Source organism: Tachypleus tridentatus, chromosome 6 (assembly GCF_004210375.1).
Source record: "Tachypleus tridentatus isolate NWPU-2018 chromosome 6, ASM421037v1, whole genome shotgun sequence".
Classification (NCBI taxonomy): domain Eukaryota; kingdom Metazoa; phylum Arthropoda; class Merostomata; order Xiphosura; family Limulidae; genus Tachypleus; species Tachypleus tridentatus.
In genome coordinates, this window is record NC_134830.1 from 123,339,041 (window position 1) to 123,358,158 (window position 19,118).

Genomic DNA, 19,118 nt, shown 5'->3' on the forward strand with positions numbered 1-19,118 from the left:
GTTTTATATTCTAGCTTGTTAATATTGGTAATTTAAGTTTCTAATTTGTACAAAACTATAGACTTAGTATTTTGACATCACAAACATCTAATTTCAAACAGTGCTGCATTCAACATATCACATGACTCGCTAAAATATATAATGACATGTTTTTAATACTTACTTTTAAATTAAGAAATTAACTCATATTTAACTCTAAAGTGTGAATTATAATCTACAATTTGATAAAAAACGTATTGACATAAATTCATAATATTACAGTTCAATAACATATTGAATGCAAGTCAACAAACGACATGATATGGGCTTTGACCCGTGACCCGTCGCTAAAGTGACGATGAAATCTTTTTATACAATAAGAGAAGCCCACGAGTTAGAACTTTTCTTTTACCAGCTGTAGTCCGTTTAGTCTGTCTGTTCAAAATTAGATACAATTAGCACAGATAGGCACTGTGTAGCCTTGCGCAAAACAAGAATTTTCTAAGTAACGTATTGACCTTTGGCCAACTACTAACCTTCTTTGTGATTGATTATTGGATAAACGCTCAGATCTGATCAATATCCAGGTCGAATCTGGGTGGAAGCACGCTGAACTCGTGGATGATATCAAATAAAGACAAATAAGCATTACTACACACTCTCCCAGATTTGTTTATAAACTGGTGTATAGATGGGTTGAGCAGTTTTGTGGCCTGAGCTAGTTATGTATGTTATATTGACCTCTATAACTTGATCGCCATAAAACTGTTTCTGCTGCATGTTTTAGTCATCCAGTGTAGTTGATAAAACCCGTGATTAAAGTGTTTATTATCTGGGAATGTTTCAATTTCGAGAAAGTATTTAACTTATTAACATTCAGTGTAGGTTAGAAACAAAAAATTATGGTTTTCTAAAATCTGGAGATTAGAGCAGTCTCGATTCGCTAACTGTGGGTTGTAGGATCGAAACCTATCACTGAACATGTTCGATTTTTTGCAGTCGTAGTGGTTGTTATATTGTTACGGGCAATCTCATCATTCATTGATGAAGCGTAAACCAGTAATTGGTAGTGGATGACGTTGACTAGCTGCCTTCCCTCTAATTTATCACTTCAATATTAGGGATGAATAACTCAGATAGTTCTAATGTAGCTTTGCGCGAAGTTGAAAACAAACAAAACAGAAAAGTTAACAAAACAAAGTAAATTATATCTATTCCATAGCAAACTGTTAAAAGGTTAGAAAAAGTCCTATCTGGACTCATGAAGACCCTAAAATAATTATGATGAATCTTAACTAAATAATTCCCACATTTCATCAAATGAAGTCGGTAAAACGTAACACTTTTGTTACAGAACTATAAGACTATATCCTGCAACATGAGGTCCTATTTACTGATCTAGTACTGGCGTACTATTTCCTAATCTGTTCTGTAATTTCGTCACCCCTAACACTCACGTAATTCAAAAACGAGAAAAACTGAAACTTTAAAGAATTCAATATTAACGCACTAATCAGTTCTTGGGTGTAAGTTAAGAAAAAACATTGGGACCGGACTCCAATCAATCAAAAGAATCTAACGTATAAATGAGTTAAATTACAACAAGAAAAACTTAAAGAACCTAACGTTCAGAAACAAAGTTTTATAGCACTTTACAAACCACAGTTACAAAGTAATAACTACCACATTACCATGTGTATAACCCACAAATAACAGTTAAATACCAGTAAACACCACATTACCGTGTGTCTAACCATACAAATAACAATTAAATACCAGTAAATACCATTTTATTATTGTGTGTTATAACTATACAGACAACGGTTAAATAGTAATAATATATGCCACTTTATCACAGTATGTTATTACAACACAGACTATAGTTTCTACAAATGTCACATCAGATAGTATTATTATACGAATTTAGTTTGATTAACCTTGAAACTTTCGAACAACAGAGTTCAGGGTTTTTACACCATAGAACCAAGCTTGGTGGAATTTATATTAAATAAAGTTTAGAAACGGGTGTCTAGAATGTGTTTATTTATAAGTTAAGCACACAGCCTTTTTATATTTCTATTACGTTGGCTGCTGTAATAAATTATAAATAATATTTTCTTTGTAGCCATTCAAGCTTCTCAAAATTTTTATCCCTTCCTAAAATTTATCTGAAACAGTCCAGGGGGTAAAACTGCTTTGATCGAGTTGAAACTAGTTGTGTTATCTCGAGAACCCTGTGGGCTGAAAGTTGGGGTTAAGCCAGTCGGAAACTGTTAATTTTCTAGCCTTAGGCTAAGACTAATTTTGTAGAATGCTAGCTTGCTCAAAGTCTGTATTGGTAACAAATAGGAGATAAGAAATAATCGTTTAACTGAGTGCAAAAAATACTAAGGCTAAAAATTAAGTGATTCTATGAACATATATTGGTTTCTGTATTTCTTTAAAACAAAAGAATGAAGAAATTAGTATTTTATCAGAAATTCAAACTGAATATTTAAACACATGAACTAAGTTCCTTCTGTTAACACGGAACACATTCACACCTCTTTTGGTGAATGTGGTTCAAGTTCTTTCTCTTTATAATTCCATAACCAGACCTTTAGTCCGAGACACGTAAAACAAAGTGAACAAAAGTTATTCTTTGTTCCTCTTAATGAATCATTCGTGTGATATCCCTCTGTCAAGTAGTATTTCTATGTCAGTCAAAGATTTGCAAACATAAGTATAAATATGTATCCTCTCTAATGTCAATATAATAATTTTAATGACGTTATTATAGTTACTTGTATGTTGTAAATTATTAAATCATTTGGTACATGGAATTAACTCTTATGAACATTTATAAAACCACAGTTATTGTTAATTCTACACGTGTTAATCCTTGTTGCCTAAAACTGTTTGGCACATCTAACTTAAACGTGTTAATGTCTTTGTTATAACATGTTATATCCCTCTTTACAGAAGTTCCAACCGCTGAAGCCTGCAAGATAGTTTTAGAACTCTATATCCGAGACCGTAACCCATCAATAGACATTCCCAGCAACCCTCATAGAATTCACCACGATGAAGACAAGCTTCATGTTCAACAACCACAACTATATACAAACAAATGGCCGAAGCATGGGCAACCCAGTATCACCAGTTCTAGCCAATATTTTTATGATACAAGTTGAAACATAAGCAATTAACACACCATTACATCCACCACTATACTGCTACAGATATGTAGAAGACACGATTGCGGGATTCACACCTGCAGAACACACACTTAATTTTTTTCAATCACATTAATTCTATACATTCCAACATTAACTTCACATGTGAACAGGTAGAAAGCAATCAAATATCGTTTCTTAACCTCAAAATTACAAGAACCGATACACAATTTAAAACAGAAATCCACCGCAAAATCACCCATACTGGACTATACATTACTTGGGACTCAGCACATGAAACAAAACAAAAAATATACATACTAATAAACCAAATAAACACAGCCATAAAACTATGCTCACCAGATAAAATTAACGACTAATTAGACAAAATAAAACAATACTTCATCAACATCAATAAGTTTCCTCCACAAACCATAAAAAACATTATACACACACACACCTAGACAAAAAGCAAAATCAACTAACAAAAGTAAATATATCTCACGAATTAAAAAATCACGAAACCATATACTGCTGCATACCATATATTCCCGATATCAGCAGACAAATAACCAACATTTGGCAAAAACTAGTAACAAAATATGACATTCCAGTTAATACCAAATTTATTCAAAAACCAGGCACAAAACTAAGGTTTATACTACGTAAAACTTACACTGACAAACACCACACCAACATTATTTATAACATACAATGTGATAACTGCCACGACTTCTATATTGGAGAAACAAGTAGGAAAATGAAAACCAGATTCAAAGAACACAAAAAGTCACCTTCACACGTTTTCGAACACTGCAAATCGAATAAACACAACATAACCATAGAAAACGCCCAAATACTAAATAAAGAAATAAACATGAGCAAACGCAAAATTAAAGAAGCCTTACTAATACAACAACTCAAGCCCAAAATAAACCAATACAAAGGAACACCTTTATACCTATATTAATAGAAATATAATCAAACATCTAAGCAAGCCCTCTACATTCCTACACTCAGTTACACAACCCCCTTCAAATATGTGGTCAGCTATGGGTCAGTTACCTCTTTCTTTCTTTATGAACCTGACAATGACCGAGGAAGGTCGAAACGTTGTTCGTTCCGCTTCATAAAAACATTTTTCTCAACCCCAAAACCAGCCGTTTTTACATATATATTTTTCTCTACAAGTGGGTTTTCTCGTCATCACTGAACAAGTTGAAATGTTGTCTGGCTATATACATATATATATACATATATATATATAATAAAGAGTTCACGAGTTGGAAACAATGAAGGACGACATATTTTGTAGTGTGTTTTTCTTTTTGTAATTACTGTGGTTCCTTTTTTTTTTAAACTACGTTTTCCTGTAGCCGATATATTAATTCTAAGATGCAGTAATAATTCACTATTGTCATCCTCTTCATTAGAAGGTTGTGTATTAGACATTCCAGGATAACAACGATATTTATTCAAAACCCATCCAAGTGTACCATCAACGTACAAAGTCATTACACATTCATTGTACTTCGTCCTATAAAAACACGTATACCATGTTAAATATTTGCATATCTTAAAGACTGAGATCTCTTTGCCCCAGTGGTATGCACCATTTTGGATTATCGTTAGGCGCGACTTTGGGGTTGTTCAAAGAGTTTTATTTTCAAATAAACTAAATTGAATCAATATATCTCACAACGTTAAATTCAAAATATAAAACACAAATATTTCTAGCAAAGATTATCTTAATTTTATTGTTTTTAAATGCCAGCAGAAAATCTTCTGATGCTACAGGATTAATATAAAACAGAGTAAATTAAGAGACTGCATCTGATGAAATACGTTTATGGGATCAAATAAATTTCATCAAAACAGAAATAACGCGTCAAGAAATAGTATAACATGTTTTGAAAATGCAAAACATAATTTTTTTCCACTAATTTCCTACATCTATATTTTAACAAATACATAACTTTAAATATTTATAAGTTTGTTTGTTGTTGGGTTTGTTTGTTTTTTGTAAGAAGCCGCAAAGGCGAAACGTTGGTTTAATTAAAAATATATTCTTTTATACTTATATGGAGTGTAAAAGTAGTTTTTTTAACTTTTATTCTAATTTGTAAATGATTCCAGTATGCACAACAAAATTTGTGAGCCTAAAGTTATACGGCGTTGAAGCGTTAGGCATACTTTGTTGCTGGAAGCGGCGATTAAGGTTCACTACTAGAATTTGTATCAAGAATTTTTTAGCGTAAGTAGGTGATGGTAGTTATCTTAGCCAGTATTGGCATAAATAATCCACTAATTCACTGTAGACTGAACCATAAAACAGGCCTGAGAGAACGTTTTTTAGTGTATAGGGTTGCGGGTCTTCACTTTTAGGTCATCTACTATTACTATTAGAAGATAGCTAGTTCATACAATATACATGTTTATGTATTATGAGAACACGTCTGTTCATACAATAGGTCCAGTAGGCCTACTAAAACAACACTTGACGTGGTCTGATGGTTTGGAGCTCTCAATTTACAAGCTGCGAATCGCGGCTTCGAATCCTTTTCCTTTCAGCCGTGGGGGCTTTATTACGCCAAGGTTAATCATACTATTCGTTGGTAAAACAGTAGCCCAAGAGTTGAAAATAAGTGAAAATTACTTGCTTTCTTTCTTGTTTATCTCTGCTAAATTAGGAATGACTAACGTTGACAGACTTCGAGTAGTTTTACGCGAAATTCAAACCAAAGAAACCTAATAAAAACGATACTTAAACGAGAATGCTTTGAAAATAAAAAAGAAAATTATTAAAACAAATAACTAATCCGAACCTTTCATGACGATTGTTAGCTTCTACACTTATGACAAAAAGTGTTCGTACCCCTGCGTCCCGAGTAGTGTTTTGCTCAAAACTTGAAAAGTATCATGATTAGGTTAATAGACGTATAATATATTATAAGTATTATACTAACACACATTTACATAAATTTTATGTAAATTGAACGACAAATAAACTGTTTATAAAGAAATAACCAAAAATAGGAGAAGCAGAAAGTGTTCGTACATTTCAAAACGTGTGAAAAAAACTGATATCCCCGTAAAAATTTTGTTTAGTTTGGCGAATAAACTACATTGTAACGTTCCAGAACTAGACACTGGGTTCATAATTATTGGAATTTAGCCAGCAAAAAATTTACTTCTGGCAATTTAACGCCGTCTCCATCATAATCTGCTTGGTCATCATGGCGAACAAAAAATAACTGTTCAGTGATTTAAAACACCGAATTATTGGAAAATATAAGTCTCGTGTGTCTTTTTCCGGTATTGCTACACAACTTAATGCGCCGAAATCTACTGTTCATAGCATAATTGCCAAGTTTAATCTTACAGGATCAATTGCTAACCTCCCTCGTTCCGGACGCCCCACCAAAATTCCAGAGAGAACCAAGAGGAAGGTTCTCAGAGAAGTTAGTAGGAACCCTCGTTAAACACGTAATGACATACAGAAACTGGTAAGGGAAACTGGGATTGAAGTAAGCACCTCTACAGCTACGAACATGTTACGCTCTTCTGGGTTTAAAGCATGCCGTTCTCGTAGAACTCCATATTTAAAGCCTGTTCATTTAGAAGCACGATTAAGGTATGCAAGAAAGCATGTAGATGAATCCTTCACCTATTGGAAGAGTATTCTTTGGTCAGACAAGACTAAAATCGAGCTTTTCGGCCACAATGATGTTCGCAATATTTTCCGTAAGAAGGGGGGAACAAAATCTTCCAAAGAACACTGTCCTTACAGTTAAACACGGAGGTGGCTCAATCATGCTCTGAGGTTCCTTCAGCTCTTCTGGTGTAGGCAGGCTTCACTGCGTCAACGGAATCATGAAAAATGAAGAGTACGTTGATATTTTAAGCACTTATATCAAGAATGATGCTCGGAACTTGCGGCTTGGGCGTCGTTGGATCTTCCAGCACGACAATGACCCTAAGCACACATCGAAATATGTGCAATCCTGGTTGCAGAGGAACCATATAAGCGTTCTGGAGTGGCCATCGCAGTCACCCGATCTCGACCCAATTGAAAACTTTTGGGATGAGTTGAAGACCAGGGTTAATCACCGTCATCTGAAAAACTTGCAAGAGTTGGAGGCCTTCTGTAAAGAAGAATGGAAGAAAATACCAGTCGAGTACTGTCAAACAATCATGGAGGGCTATGAGGAGAGATTGCGCCAAGTAATTCACCTGAAAGGCTACACAACTGACCATTAAAGTAGACGCACGAACACTTTCTGCCCCTTCTATGTTTGGTTATTTGTTTATAAAAAGTTTATTTGTAGTTCAATTTACATAAAAAAATTTATGTAGATGTGTGTTAGTATAATATTTATAATATACTGTACTTTCAATATCCTTATCATGATACTTTTAAAGTTATGAGGAAAGAACTACTCACGACGCAGGTGTACGAACACTTTCTGTCGTAACTGTAAGGTATCTGGTCTTTTAAAATTTCACATTATTGGTATGTTTGCTATTGGCTACCTATGTCGTGCTCACCACGGGTATCTAAACCAGATTTTTTGCGTTATATACTCTCAAACATACTGCTTACACGCTAGGTGGGGCTAGGTATGTATGAATTTATTGAAATGTCTTAAATTTCACTTTATCGCCATCTTTTGGTTGTTGTAGGAAATAAAAAATGTTTCCATTACCCTGGTTGGAGAGAAACATTTCACCAAAATATTTTAGAAAGTCATCCAAAGGAGTCAGCCTTTTGTGCGATATTTAAAATCACCAGAACCATCAAGGATATCGCTAGTTAACTCTTCTTACAAATAATCAGAATTGTCAAGGATGTCGCGACTTAACTCTTCTTACAAATAAACAGAACCGTCAAGGACGTCTCTAGTTAACTCTTTTGCAAATAACCAGAACTGTCAAGGATGTCGCTAGTTAACTCTTCTTACAAATAACAAGAACTGTCAAGAATGTCGCTGGTTAACTGTTCTTACAAATAAAAAGAACCGTCAAGGATGTCGCTAATTAACTCTTATTACAAATAACCAGAACTGTCAAGGATCCCGCTAGTTAACTCTTCTTACAAATAACCAGAGATGACTTGATATACAGGACAGTGTTAAAGATGTGATTCTTACCAACAGATGACTTAACATACAGAACAGTGTTAAAGGTATGATTCTCACAGACAAATGACTTGAGATACAGAACAGTGTTAAAAATATTATTTTTACCAACAGATGCCTTAAAATGCAGAACGGTGTTAAAGGTATGATTCTTACTAACAGGTGACTTGACCTACAGAACAGGGTTAAAATGTGATTTTCATGACCATACTGTTGTTATGTTTAAATTAGTTTCCCTACTATTTTGTGTCTAAGCAGTCATAACATCTATATGTTCATCAGTCTAAGTTCATCACTAAGTGTGGTTCAATATGTTTATCAGTTTAAGTTCATCACTAGGTCTAGTTCTATACGTTCATCAAAGTTCATCACCCAGTTTGTAAAAGCAAGAATGATCATCCATATTTTTATATGGAAGCTTAATTTCTACACAACCTTCTCCACAAAACTTACAACTCATGGTATTATCACTATTGGATTTCACACAAAGTTTGGACTATCTCTGCTAACCGTTTTTAGTTTAGTAGTGACAGTGTAAAAAAAAGGAAGCTAGTTAATACCACCAATTACCAATTCTAAAGTTACTCTTTACTGACGAAAAACTGGATTGACTGTCACCTATAACGCCCACAAAGCTGGAAGAGTGAGCATGTTTGGTGATAGGATTGAAACCCAAGACCCGTAGATTGCAAGTAAAGCGCCTTAGCTAGTAGGCTATTCCAGGCCCTGTCTCTTTGTTTTACTTCTGAAGTGTCACGTTGTTCTGATATAACCTGCGTATGTCTTGTTGAAGCAAAATGTTCATGGTGACATTCCATTTTGTTGGAGTAAATTTATTGACATGGAGGTACCAAAACGTTATTAATAAGAATGTCAAGTGATGTGTAACAGATTACTTTATAACCAGATACTGTCATCTACCATTCTTTACCTCACTATTTCTCTATTCTTAAACAATTATTCAGGTACTTCGACGTCTTCAGTCACTTCTTTAAAACACTGCAAAAACTCTTCCTTTGACGTGTCAAAACAATTTTCGTTTCTGAAAATTCATTAAGTACAATTTAGTACTTTTGTGAGACTAATATTGGGCTATATTGAGCTGAAATTTTACGTAATAGTTGGCTTACTCCTGCTAGATTTCATAGCTTGAGAGAATGTTTTTTTTCAGTAGGCTGATACATACGTTGACTAATTTTGGTTTTATCTTTCCCAGAATAATGGTTTTAAGTTGGTTTGTATTCAATCTTTCACGATCTTGTTGTCAGAAACAGTTTCGGCATTTATGGCTTAGCTTTAAAATCTGTTTAATGGCAAACAACATGACTACAAACGTATCCAAGTCTAGCCATATAATCTAATGAGCTACTATGGTCATATATATTTCATTTATAAAGTTCTTAGTTCAATACGTGGATTTTCACCAATAAGAGCAGAAATCATTTATAAAGTCCTTGGTTCAATACATGTATTTTCACTAATAGTAACAGAAATCATTTATAAAGTCCTTGATTTAAAACAGGGATTTTCACTAATAAGAGCAGAAATTATGTGGTTCACTACATGGATTTCAACTAATAGGAGCAGAAATCATTTATAAATTTCTTTGTTTAATGAATGGATTTTATTCTAAATTGATGGAATTTTAATAGTGTTAACAGTAAACCACGTGGTTCGCTATTTTGTAATAAACATAAATGTGGCTACGAAATACATGTGTATTGCATTCCATTTCTGATATTTGATGAACATGTCCGAAAGACATACGGATAAAATTATCCAAACATTTTTTTTTTTTTTACAAATTATAACCACCCGCTGGGTGGCGCTATTTGTCCCATGCTACTATGTGTATGCCTGTAAAGAGGCCTGTACGAATAGAGTTCAATAATTCATAATTTTATTTTACGTAAAAAAGTTTGGTTTATGTTTTGGTTATTGCCATAGAGTAGTATAATGAAAGTATAACTGTCATATTTAGTTTATCGTATGCGTTATTCATGTTAATAACAAGCCCATATAATAATTTTAGGTCTAACAGTGCACTATGCAACTAAGACGTATTTGATTGAACTGAAAGGAATATAGTGGGAATTAGTTCTAAGAATTCACCACGTTGAGAAAAGGGCGGGAAGTTTAAGAATTTCGTCGTTGAAAAGAATTATAAAAAGTAGGGAAAAGTTGTTTTCGTGCCTTTCGAACACGTTGCAAGGAGGTGACTGAGCATGCTTGTAATAAAACATATTAACTCACATTCTAAGTAATGTGAACCATAAGGTTTTCAAATCATTTATAATTAATACTAAACACATTTAAACTAGCCAAGACATTTTCTGTAAGCATATCAGGAAAAAAAGTTTTTGTGTGATTATAAAACACATAGTTGTTTTTTTTTACTTTAAAGTAAAACTTCATGTATAATTGTATTACAACAAAATTTTCTATACGTTGAAACTGGCTAATTGATAGGAGACAGTATTTAGTGTTTCATTTTTAAGCTACCGTTGTATGGCGCTTTAAACACACTATTCATGTAGATTTAAGCATCGTAAGTACATCTGTAACTGGATAGTGTGATATAATGACAAGGTCTAAGGCTTAAAAAAGGTTTTTTAGTATTTCGTGACTTAAATCAAACCTTCTGGAATTCTATAATAGTTAAGCAAGTAGTTCATATATATTTCAGTTATTATTTAAACGTTATTTGCTATTCTATCAAACGCAACCATTTCAAGGACTTCTAGTAGCCAAGCCAACCCCACAAAACGCAAAGGCTAACGGGAAATAACCGACCATCACAAAATGGCAGGAGATATAGTTTGTTGTTCCGTGATTATTTTGCTTGTTACATCTGTAGTTTTCACAGGAGGTAAGTGCTTAACTTCAGATAAAAGACAAGGTAAGAAACTGGTATTATAAACTACATTAAAATCGACAAGTTTCTAGAAGGTGTCACAAAATATTGGGCATGAATAGCTCATCGAGAGGGGTTGGAGAAAGACCCGTTAATTTAATTATTGGGTGGTTAGGTGAAAAGGAAGATAATATTGGTATTGTTAGTAGACTGGGCTCTTGTTACTAGTTAAGTACCATAAGTTTTCTTGTTTATACTAAGATTATTTTTATTACATACTTAACATAGTTTACTGAGGACTATAACTTGAGCATTTCTGTCTCTATTGAGGATGTTACAGAATGATAGGAATATATATAAAAATTTTGAAATATATTTAAATATACTGAAACTCACGTAACACGCGTGAATTATTACAATTTCAATTAAACGTTTAATATAAGTGGAAGACTGCTGAATAGCGTGATTGGAAGAAATAATTTTGGCACAGTTGTGGATAACCCATTCAAGACAACAAAACCGTTCCTTGGTGCTGATAGGATTTGAGGATGTATTTGTTACAAGTCAAACAGAGGTAATTGTCTTTATATAATTACTAGTTAAGCTACGCATGAAATACTATGTTCAGTTTTGCCTGATTGGATGAAAAAGAATATTCGTGTACTGATAAAGATTCAGAGACAGACTACTATAAAAACTCATGGATGGTAACGTTATCTTACAAAGATAAGTGATTTATGAAGTATACAAGGTTATTTTGGAAAGGAGGTATTTGGTAGTATTATTGAAGTTTATAGTATTATTGTAGAGGGGCTGTTTATATTTATCTTATAATGTTTCACAATTTTTTGAGAGTAAGTAAAAACAACATGAGATACAATTTTTGATTATTGTAAACAAAATTGAAAACCATATAACGATATCTAGCACACGATATAGCTCTTTAAAAATGTGAATTTGTATTTGAATAATTCTAAAGTAACGTGAAAAATATTTTACTTCACATCCACTTCATGAGGCTCTGAAAAATTCGACTTGGATAGCATGCGCAGTTAAGATGTGCTCTTTCCAATATATATCACACAGTGTACGCATGAATATGGACCATTTGGTTCATTAAGGTAGTCTTTGCACACCCACCAATCAGAAATGTAAAAATTAAAATCCAACCTTTATTTCTTTGAGGATATATCATAATTAGCTCCATAAACTTATATAAAATGTATTCCACAAATGTTGGCGACTTAAGTGAAAAACCATATTGTTAGAAAAATAAAATTGTCTTAACTGGAGCCAAATCTGTCTCTTCCAATTAATCTTCTTTCCTCTTATTGCAGTTCTTCAGAATTCAGCACAAAAATCAGAGACATTTAACCTAATTTTGTAAACTTTAATAATTTTTTTCAAGAGGAAACAAATTAAAATAACTTAAAGTATCCGTTTATAAGATAAGCCTCTCATCACCGGAACAATCCTAGTATTCTGCCTTTCAACTCTTGTCAATAAGGAAATATTTTGCAGATTATGAGACCAAATTATAAACAGAATTTCAAGTGAGGCCTAACTAATGGTTTGTGTGAAGAGATAATTATTTTCACTTGTAATTACTATGTGTATAAACACACTAAACTTATATAAAGTATATTACTAGTAAGACAGCGCTATTTATGTAAAGATTATTTTCGATATAGTTGACCAAACACCAGGGCAGTCGACTATCTTGTAGTATCGTACAGATATATTGCCATAAGTGTATCCACGTAGTTTGATCACACAGTACTGTAGATCAACGATATGTCTCAAACCTCTTTTCCTCTGCAGCGAATAGATTATTTTTCAACTTAAATATTTTTATAGCAGAACCACCATCGCTTCATCCCTTCGATTTTCCAAAAGACGCGGACCTGGGAGTGAGCGTACAGGTATTGTGCAACCTGAACAAAGGAAATTATCCCGTGAAGTTCATCTGGAAGAAAGATGGCAGACCAATCAATGAAGGAACGGGAATGAAAACAGGACTATTGAATGAACGCTCTAGTTACCTTGTAGTTGATGACATGACTGCGGAGAAAATGGGAAACTACACGTGTGTAGTGACAAACAGAGAAGGGTCGGATAGTCACACTGCTCAGTTAGTTATTCCAGGTCGGTGGTTTCAAATTCCGTCTTTAATTAAAGGCTATATTTGTGTGATAATTAAAACAAAAGTATAAATTTCTTACCATTTTATTTTTCAGCAGTAACTTATTAGTTCGAATAGTTTTATTTCAATTTTTCTTATTATTATGAAATAAATTCCGCATTGTAACAAGCAATAAAACAACAGATTATATATAGATTAAATAACACACCGTCAAGGGAATCATTGCACAAATTTATAACTCTAACTGAAATAGAGAGAGCAGAAAATATTAAAAACACGTCTGCACCTAAAATTCCTAAGCCTAAAATTTGATAACGTAAAGTTTAAGTCAGTACTTCCTAGTTTATGGTGTTCTGCCACTTGAACAGATAAACCTAAAGACACTTGAACATCTGAGTAATAAACCCATCAATTCCTCCGTCTTCCAAAGAAAAATCTAAGACTCTTCTCACAGCTTAATCTGCAATAAAGTAGGTGATTGATGCATTTTTTTGTTTCCAACGTAGTTTAATATTGTGGTAAGAAATACGTCAGGGTCAGCCAAATAACCACATCACGTTCATTGGTTTCACTAATATGACGTATTACTTTTTATTTGATTTCACAGTTAACAGAACTACGTTAATTTCCTGTAATCGCAACATTTGATACTCTAAAATAATTCATTTGAATAAATTGTAGATGTTGTCGTTTTCTGTTGTGATAATTTTTACAAGATAGAAGCTCATGCTAAGCCTAATTCAGATTTTTATGGGTAACTGTTTTGTTATCCTATTTGATATTTTTCGACACAAGTGAATTTTTGAAAGTTGTTTCTAACTAAAAACAGTGAAAATACAAAATGTGGCTTATTTTCGTCGTATTATGTTAGAAATATACGTTTGAAATATTGTATTTTTTAACAAATAAAGAATATTACAAACACCACATGAATATAGTAGTTTCTTAATATAGCTTCTAGAAATGTGTGTTCGAAAGGTAGCACTGTGATAAGGCTTGGTATCATTTCATTTATCGTTTGGATGTAACTGTACAAAGAAGCGCTTTGAAATTATAAGTGTGTCTGTGTGTATAAAATATTGTATTATTATGTATTAAATGCTCCATGTGATCTTCAGGGACGAATAGGTAACGATTTCATGGTTCAGACAGTTATATGGTCGTGTTTCATACATTCAGATTTGGTTTTAGGGTAACTTAATTCCTTCTGTGTATTGACGCCATTTTTCGTAAACTCGATTTTCCGTCGTCAGGACAGTGAACCTCATGAACCTTTGTGGCCTTTGTTAGAGGATTAATTTCAGTTTCCTCAGGTAAGTAAGTACTAAATATTGTTTTATTTCACTTTTATCTTGAGCTACTGTTTTAGTTTCATATCCTATTCACTCTGTTTAACATTCTCCAGTAATTATAGTATTTTAATGTTCAAAACAAATTATAATTGCTGAAGAGCCAACCACTTTTATTATTTGTTTTCATCATAGGCTCAGCTTCATAATTATGTTTTTTTAAAGTATCACGTTCTAAATAATAATTAAGATGTTATTCAGATATTTTTATCAGCTTGTTGTACCTTTATGGTGTAATTATCTTTTCCCAGTTCCTCCTAGAATTCAACCATTTGAGTTTCCGAAAAATGAAGCTCTTGGCAGCCTTATCTGAACAATGTGTAGATTAAGAGAGATATTTAAGAGAGCGCCATCTGTGAACTTCACCTGAAAGAAAAATGGACAAATATTAACACCATCAAAAGTCAAGTATTATATAGGGTCACATGATGGCTTCGTTGTGATGGAGATTAAAGATCTGAATTCTTCGAATGTTGGGAATTACACATGTATTGCTGAGAATGACGATGGAAAAGACGAGTACACAGCACAGATGCTGATAGAAGGTAAGTTAAAACAAGTTTAAACACTAGAGGGCATACCTTCAGTACCAGAAAGCTGGAATCTTTATGTAAGTTATAATAAGTCCTGGATTACTTCATCCAACAGACACATCTAAAAACGACTATAAAAACATTTGAACATCTAACTAACCTGTGTTTCAAATAAAAATCTAAGACTCACCTCACAGTTTAATCTGCATAAAATAGGAGGTAGATATGTTTTGTTTTGTTTTTCGACGTCGTTTAGTATTTTTCCCTAAGGAGAGCTTTCTGGATTCCAGATATCTGATGACAGAACGATAAATATTGCAGTAAGAAATATCAGTGTCAACCAATCACATCACGTGAAGAATATGATGTGTGGCCAAGCGTGTTAAGGCGTGCGACTCGTAATCTGAGGGTCGCGGGTTCGCATCCCCGTCGCGCCAAACATGCTCGCCCTTTCGGCCGTGGGGACGTTATAATGTGACGGTCAATCTCACTATTCGTTGGTAAAAGAGTAGCCCAAGATTTGGTGGTGGGTGGTGATGACTAGCTGCCTTCCCTCTAGTCTTACACTACTAAATTAGGGACGGCTAGCACAGATAGCCCTCGAGTAGCTTTGTGCGAAATTCAAAAACAAAAACAAACAATATGGTATGAAAAACGTTCATTGGTTTATTAACTAATATGACATCTTACTTTTTATTTGATTTCACACTTACGAGAACTACGCTAGTTCCATGTAATCGCATAATGAAATATTTTAAAATAATTCATGTAAGCAAGGTAAATATTCATTTGATTTAAATTGTAGATATTGTAGTTTTCTGTTGTGGTAATTTTCACAATATAAGAGTTCATGCTAAGCCTAATTCAGAATTTATTAAAAAAACGGTTTTATTTTATTCTATGTGAAATTTTTGTAGTCGTTTCTTAATATAGCATCTAGAAATGTGTGTTCGAAAGGTGGCGCTGTGATAAGGCTTGGTATCGTTTGTTTTGTCGTTTGGATCTAACTGTATAAAGAAGTGCTTTGAAATTAAGTGTCTGTGTGTATAAAATATTATATTATTATGTATTAAGTGTTCCATGTGACCTTCAGGGACGAATAGGTAACGATTTTAGTGTTCAAACAATTATATGGTCGTGTTTCATACATTGAAATTTGGTTTTAGGGTAACATAATTCCTTCTGTGTATTGACGCCATTTTTCGTAAACTCAATTTTCTGTCGTCAGAACAGTGAACGTCATCAAATGGTACGTCAGCTTCGAACCTTTGTAGCCTTTGTGGTTTTTGTTAGAGGATTAATCTCAGTTTCCTCAGGTAAGTAACTACTAAGTATTGTTTTATTTCACTTTTATCTTGAGCTACTGTTTTAGTTTCATACGACAGTATTCACCTTGTTCAATGTTCTTTATCACATATAGTATTTTAATGTCCAAAACAAATGATAATTGGTGGAGAACCAACCACTTGTATTGTTTGTTTTATTCGTAGGTTTAGCCTGATAATGTTTTGTGTAAGTACCATGTTCTAAATAATAATTAAGATGTTATTCAGATATTTTTTATCAGCTTGTGGTACCTTTATGGTGTAATTATCTTTTCCCAGTTCCTCCTAGAATTCAGCCATTTGAGTTTCCGAAAAATGTAGCTCTTGGCAGCCTTATCCGAACAATGTGTGGATTATTTGAGAGAGCGCCATCTGTGAACTTTAGCTGGAAGAAAAATGGCCAAATATTAACACCATCAAAAGACAAGTATTATATAGGATCACTTGATGGCTTCGTTGTGATGGAGATTAAAGATCTGGATTCTTCGGATGTTGGAAATTACACATGTATTGCTGAGAATGACGATGGAAAAGACGAGTACACAGCACAGCTGCTGATAGAAGGTAAGTTAAAACAAGTCTAAACACGAGAGGGCGTGCCTGTGCTACCAGAAAGCTACAATCTTTATATAAATTATAAGTCCCGGATTACGTAATCAAACACGAAACAACGTTCATTCAGCAATACGATGTGATGAGTGTTTTCAATTTTATTTTTTTGATATAATTTTAAGACTCATGCAAAAAACAATCCATGATAAGTGTTTTAAACTCTAGTCGTGGATGGCTTTTATTAAAACTAAGCTTCTCTCTCTTTTTTAAGTATTTATAAGTTATAAGTGGATGTTTATTGGCCCAAGTAACTTCATAAATATCAGATAGGTTTGTTTTTGCGGAATTTGAACCTTGATCGAGTGAATTATCTTTGAAGTATTCTCGATGTCTGCAATTTCGCGTGTTTTGTTTAAGGGACAACACGACATCGGGTTCTCTATGGAATCTCTATAAAACAGACGTGAAGAAATGGTGGTGGTGTATTTGATGTCAGTATACTAATCGACATACTCTGAAGACAAGTCATCTCCGTCTGCATTGTTGCACATTTTATATTTGACTTGAAATACAAAATAAAGAACTTCATTACCTGTACCGTTGAACTGAAATAAATATTTTCTTTTATTCGTCGATAGAGTTAATGTGTAAAAGTTTTCTAAAATTCGTATTAGAAAGTTCTATTGAATGGGTTTTTTTCTGTAAATTTTAAATTAAAAGGATCTTTGTTATGTGTCAACATTGGTTACTTATTTCGAGCAAGATTAGTGATTAGAGCGTTCGACTGGCAATCTGTTGGTCGCTGTTTCAAATCTCTGTCACTGAACATGCTTTCCCGTACATTCATGGAGGCGTTTTAATGTGAAGGTAAGTCCCTCTGTTCTTTGATGAAATAGTATCTCAACAGTTAGCGATGAGTGGTGATGACTTAACTGCTTTCCACGACCGCTAGGTTAGAGACTGTGAGATAGCGCGAAATTTTAAACAAACAACAACCAAAACTAATACTAAATATTTATTTTTATAGCTTATCTGTTAACCTTATCTTTGGAACGAAACAGACTTCTTGATAAAAAAAAAAATGAATTCCTCTGCTTGGGATTAACCCTGAGGAGTCATGTTTTGACATGAACAACGACCATAAAATTCCTACAAGTTAACTTTGATTTTTATTTAAGTCTTTATGAACTTCCATTTGATATCTTTATCACACTTAGCTTACGTGAATTGAAACTGGCGGCCATTTTTCTAAGCTTAAGATCAACATTTGTTGTTTATTTTTTCTTTCATTGGTGAAAGATTATTTCAACATTAGTTACTTAGTTTTAACCTTGTTAAATTTTCGTTTATTCTATGTGACTTTCCCCTTATGTCAGGAATTTTTTAAATGATGAACAGATTATTTGTTCTCGAATTGTTTAGAGTTTAGTATGGTTTACAGTTGGTACCAGGTATGTAATAAGGCACAGTAATACAGTCCTTGGCCTTAGGGCATTTCAGCAGCTTGAAATCGTAAAGAACACTTGATTTATTTTATTAAAACCTGTATATTTTCCTCGTATCTGTTTGACGTAACAATAATTAGGTTAAAGGCATTTCGATACTTTTATTTAAATCTATTGTTCTTCTTTCTGGTTTGTTTCAAAGATCTTTATTATAATTCTGTAGTTTCAATATTTTTTCCTGATATTATGTTGTAATTAAAATAACCACCACGTGGCGCTTTATTTCCAGGAGAGAATGTAATGTCGTGAGGCCGATAAAGAGAAGACCATTCGTGTACGTAAAACATTGTCACAGATTGAGTACTTCTGTACATATTCTTTAGGCATAGTAATTCGGAGGAAGACATTTATCTGATAGTTTTTGGAAACCACAAGGTGGTGTAAGAAACCGGAAATAGGGCCTACCCTGGGAGGCGTAATCTTGTGTAAATATTCATCATATCCGGTTTAAGACTTCAGGAAAGGCGTAAAGATATGGCGCGTAAATTATCTTCTATCATTGGCTTGATTTTGTTAACCACCAACTCTTCAACGTTATCTCCAGGTGAGATTCTCTGTTAACACTTTATTTTTAAAGCCATACAT

General features: G+C 33.5%; 1 protein-coding gene across 2 annotated transcripts; it reads left to right on the top strand.

Moving 5' to 3' along the window:
* Positions 1–16,108: 16,108 nt before the first annotated feature.
* On the top strand, positions 16,109–19,008 carry LOC143253529 (neural cell adhesion molecule 1-like). 2 transcript variants are annotated; one of them, XM_076507562.1, is made up of 3 exons: positions 16,109–16,467; positions 16,756–17,040; positions 18,763–19,008. In XM_076507562.1, the coding sequence occupies exons 1-3, from the start codon at positions 16,398–16,400 to the stop codon at positions 18,780–18,782; spliced, it is 375 nt and encodes a 124-aa protein (XP_076363677.1). In that variant the 5' UTR covers positions 16,109–16,397; the 3' UTR covers positions 18,783–19,008. The 2 variants fall into 2 exon arrangements, with proteins under 2 accessions (XP_076363677.1, XP_076363676.1); XM_076507561.1 differs by lacking the exon at positions 18,763–19,008 and adding an exon at positions 17,446–17,663.
* Positions 19,009–19,118: the final 110 nt, after the last annotated feature.

What these genes read in the sequence shown, in the direction of transcription:
- LOC143253529 (XM_076507561.1), top strand. Translation starts at nt 16,398, where the DNA reads ATGGTACGTCAGCTTCGAACCTTTGTAGCCTTTGTGGTTTTTGTTAGA. An exon ending in ATTAATCTCAGTTTCCTCAG is followed by an intron (nt 16,468 to 16,755) that starts GTAAGTAACTAC and finishes ATCTTTTCCCAG; the next exon opens with TTCCTCCTAGAATTCAGCCA. An exon ending in AGCACAGCTGCTGATAGAAG is followed by an intron (nt 17,041 to 17,445) that starts GTAAGTTAAAAC and finishes GTTTTGTTTAAG; the next exon opens with GGACAACACGACATCGGGTT.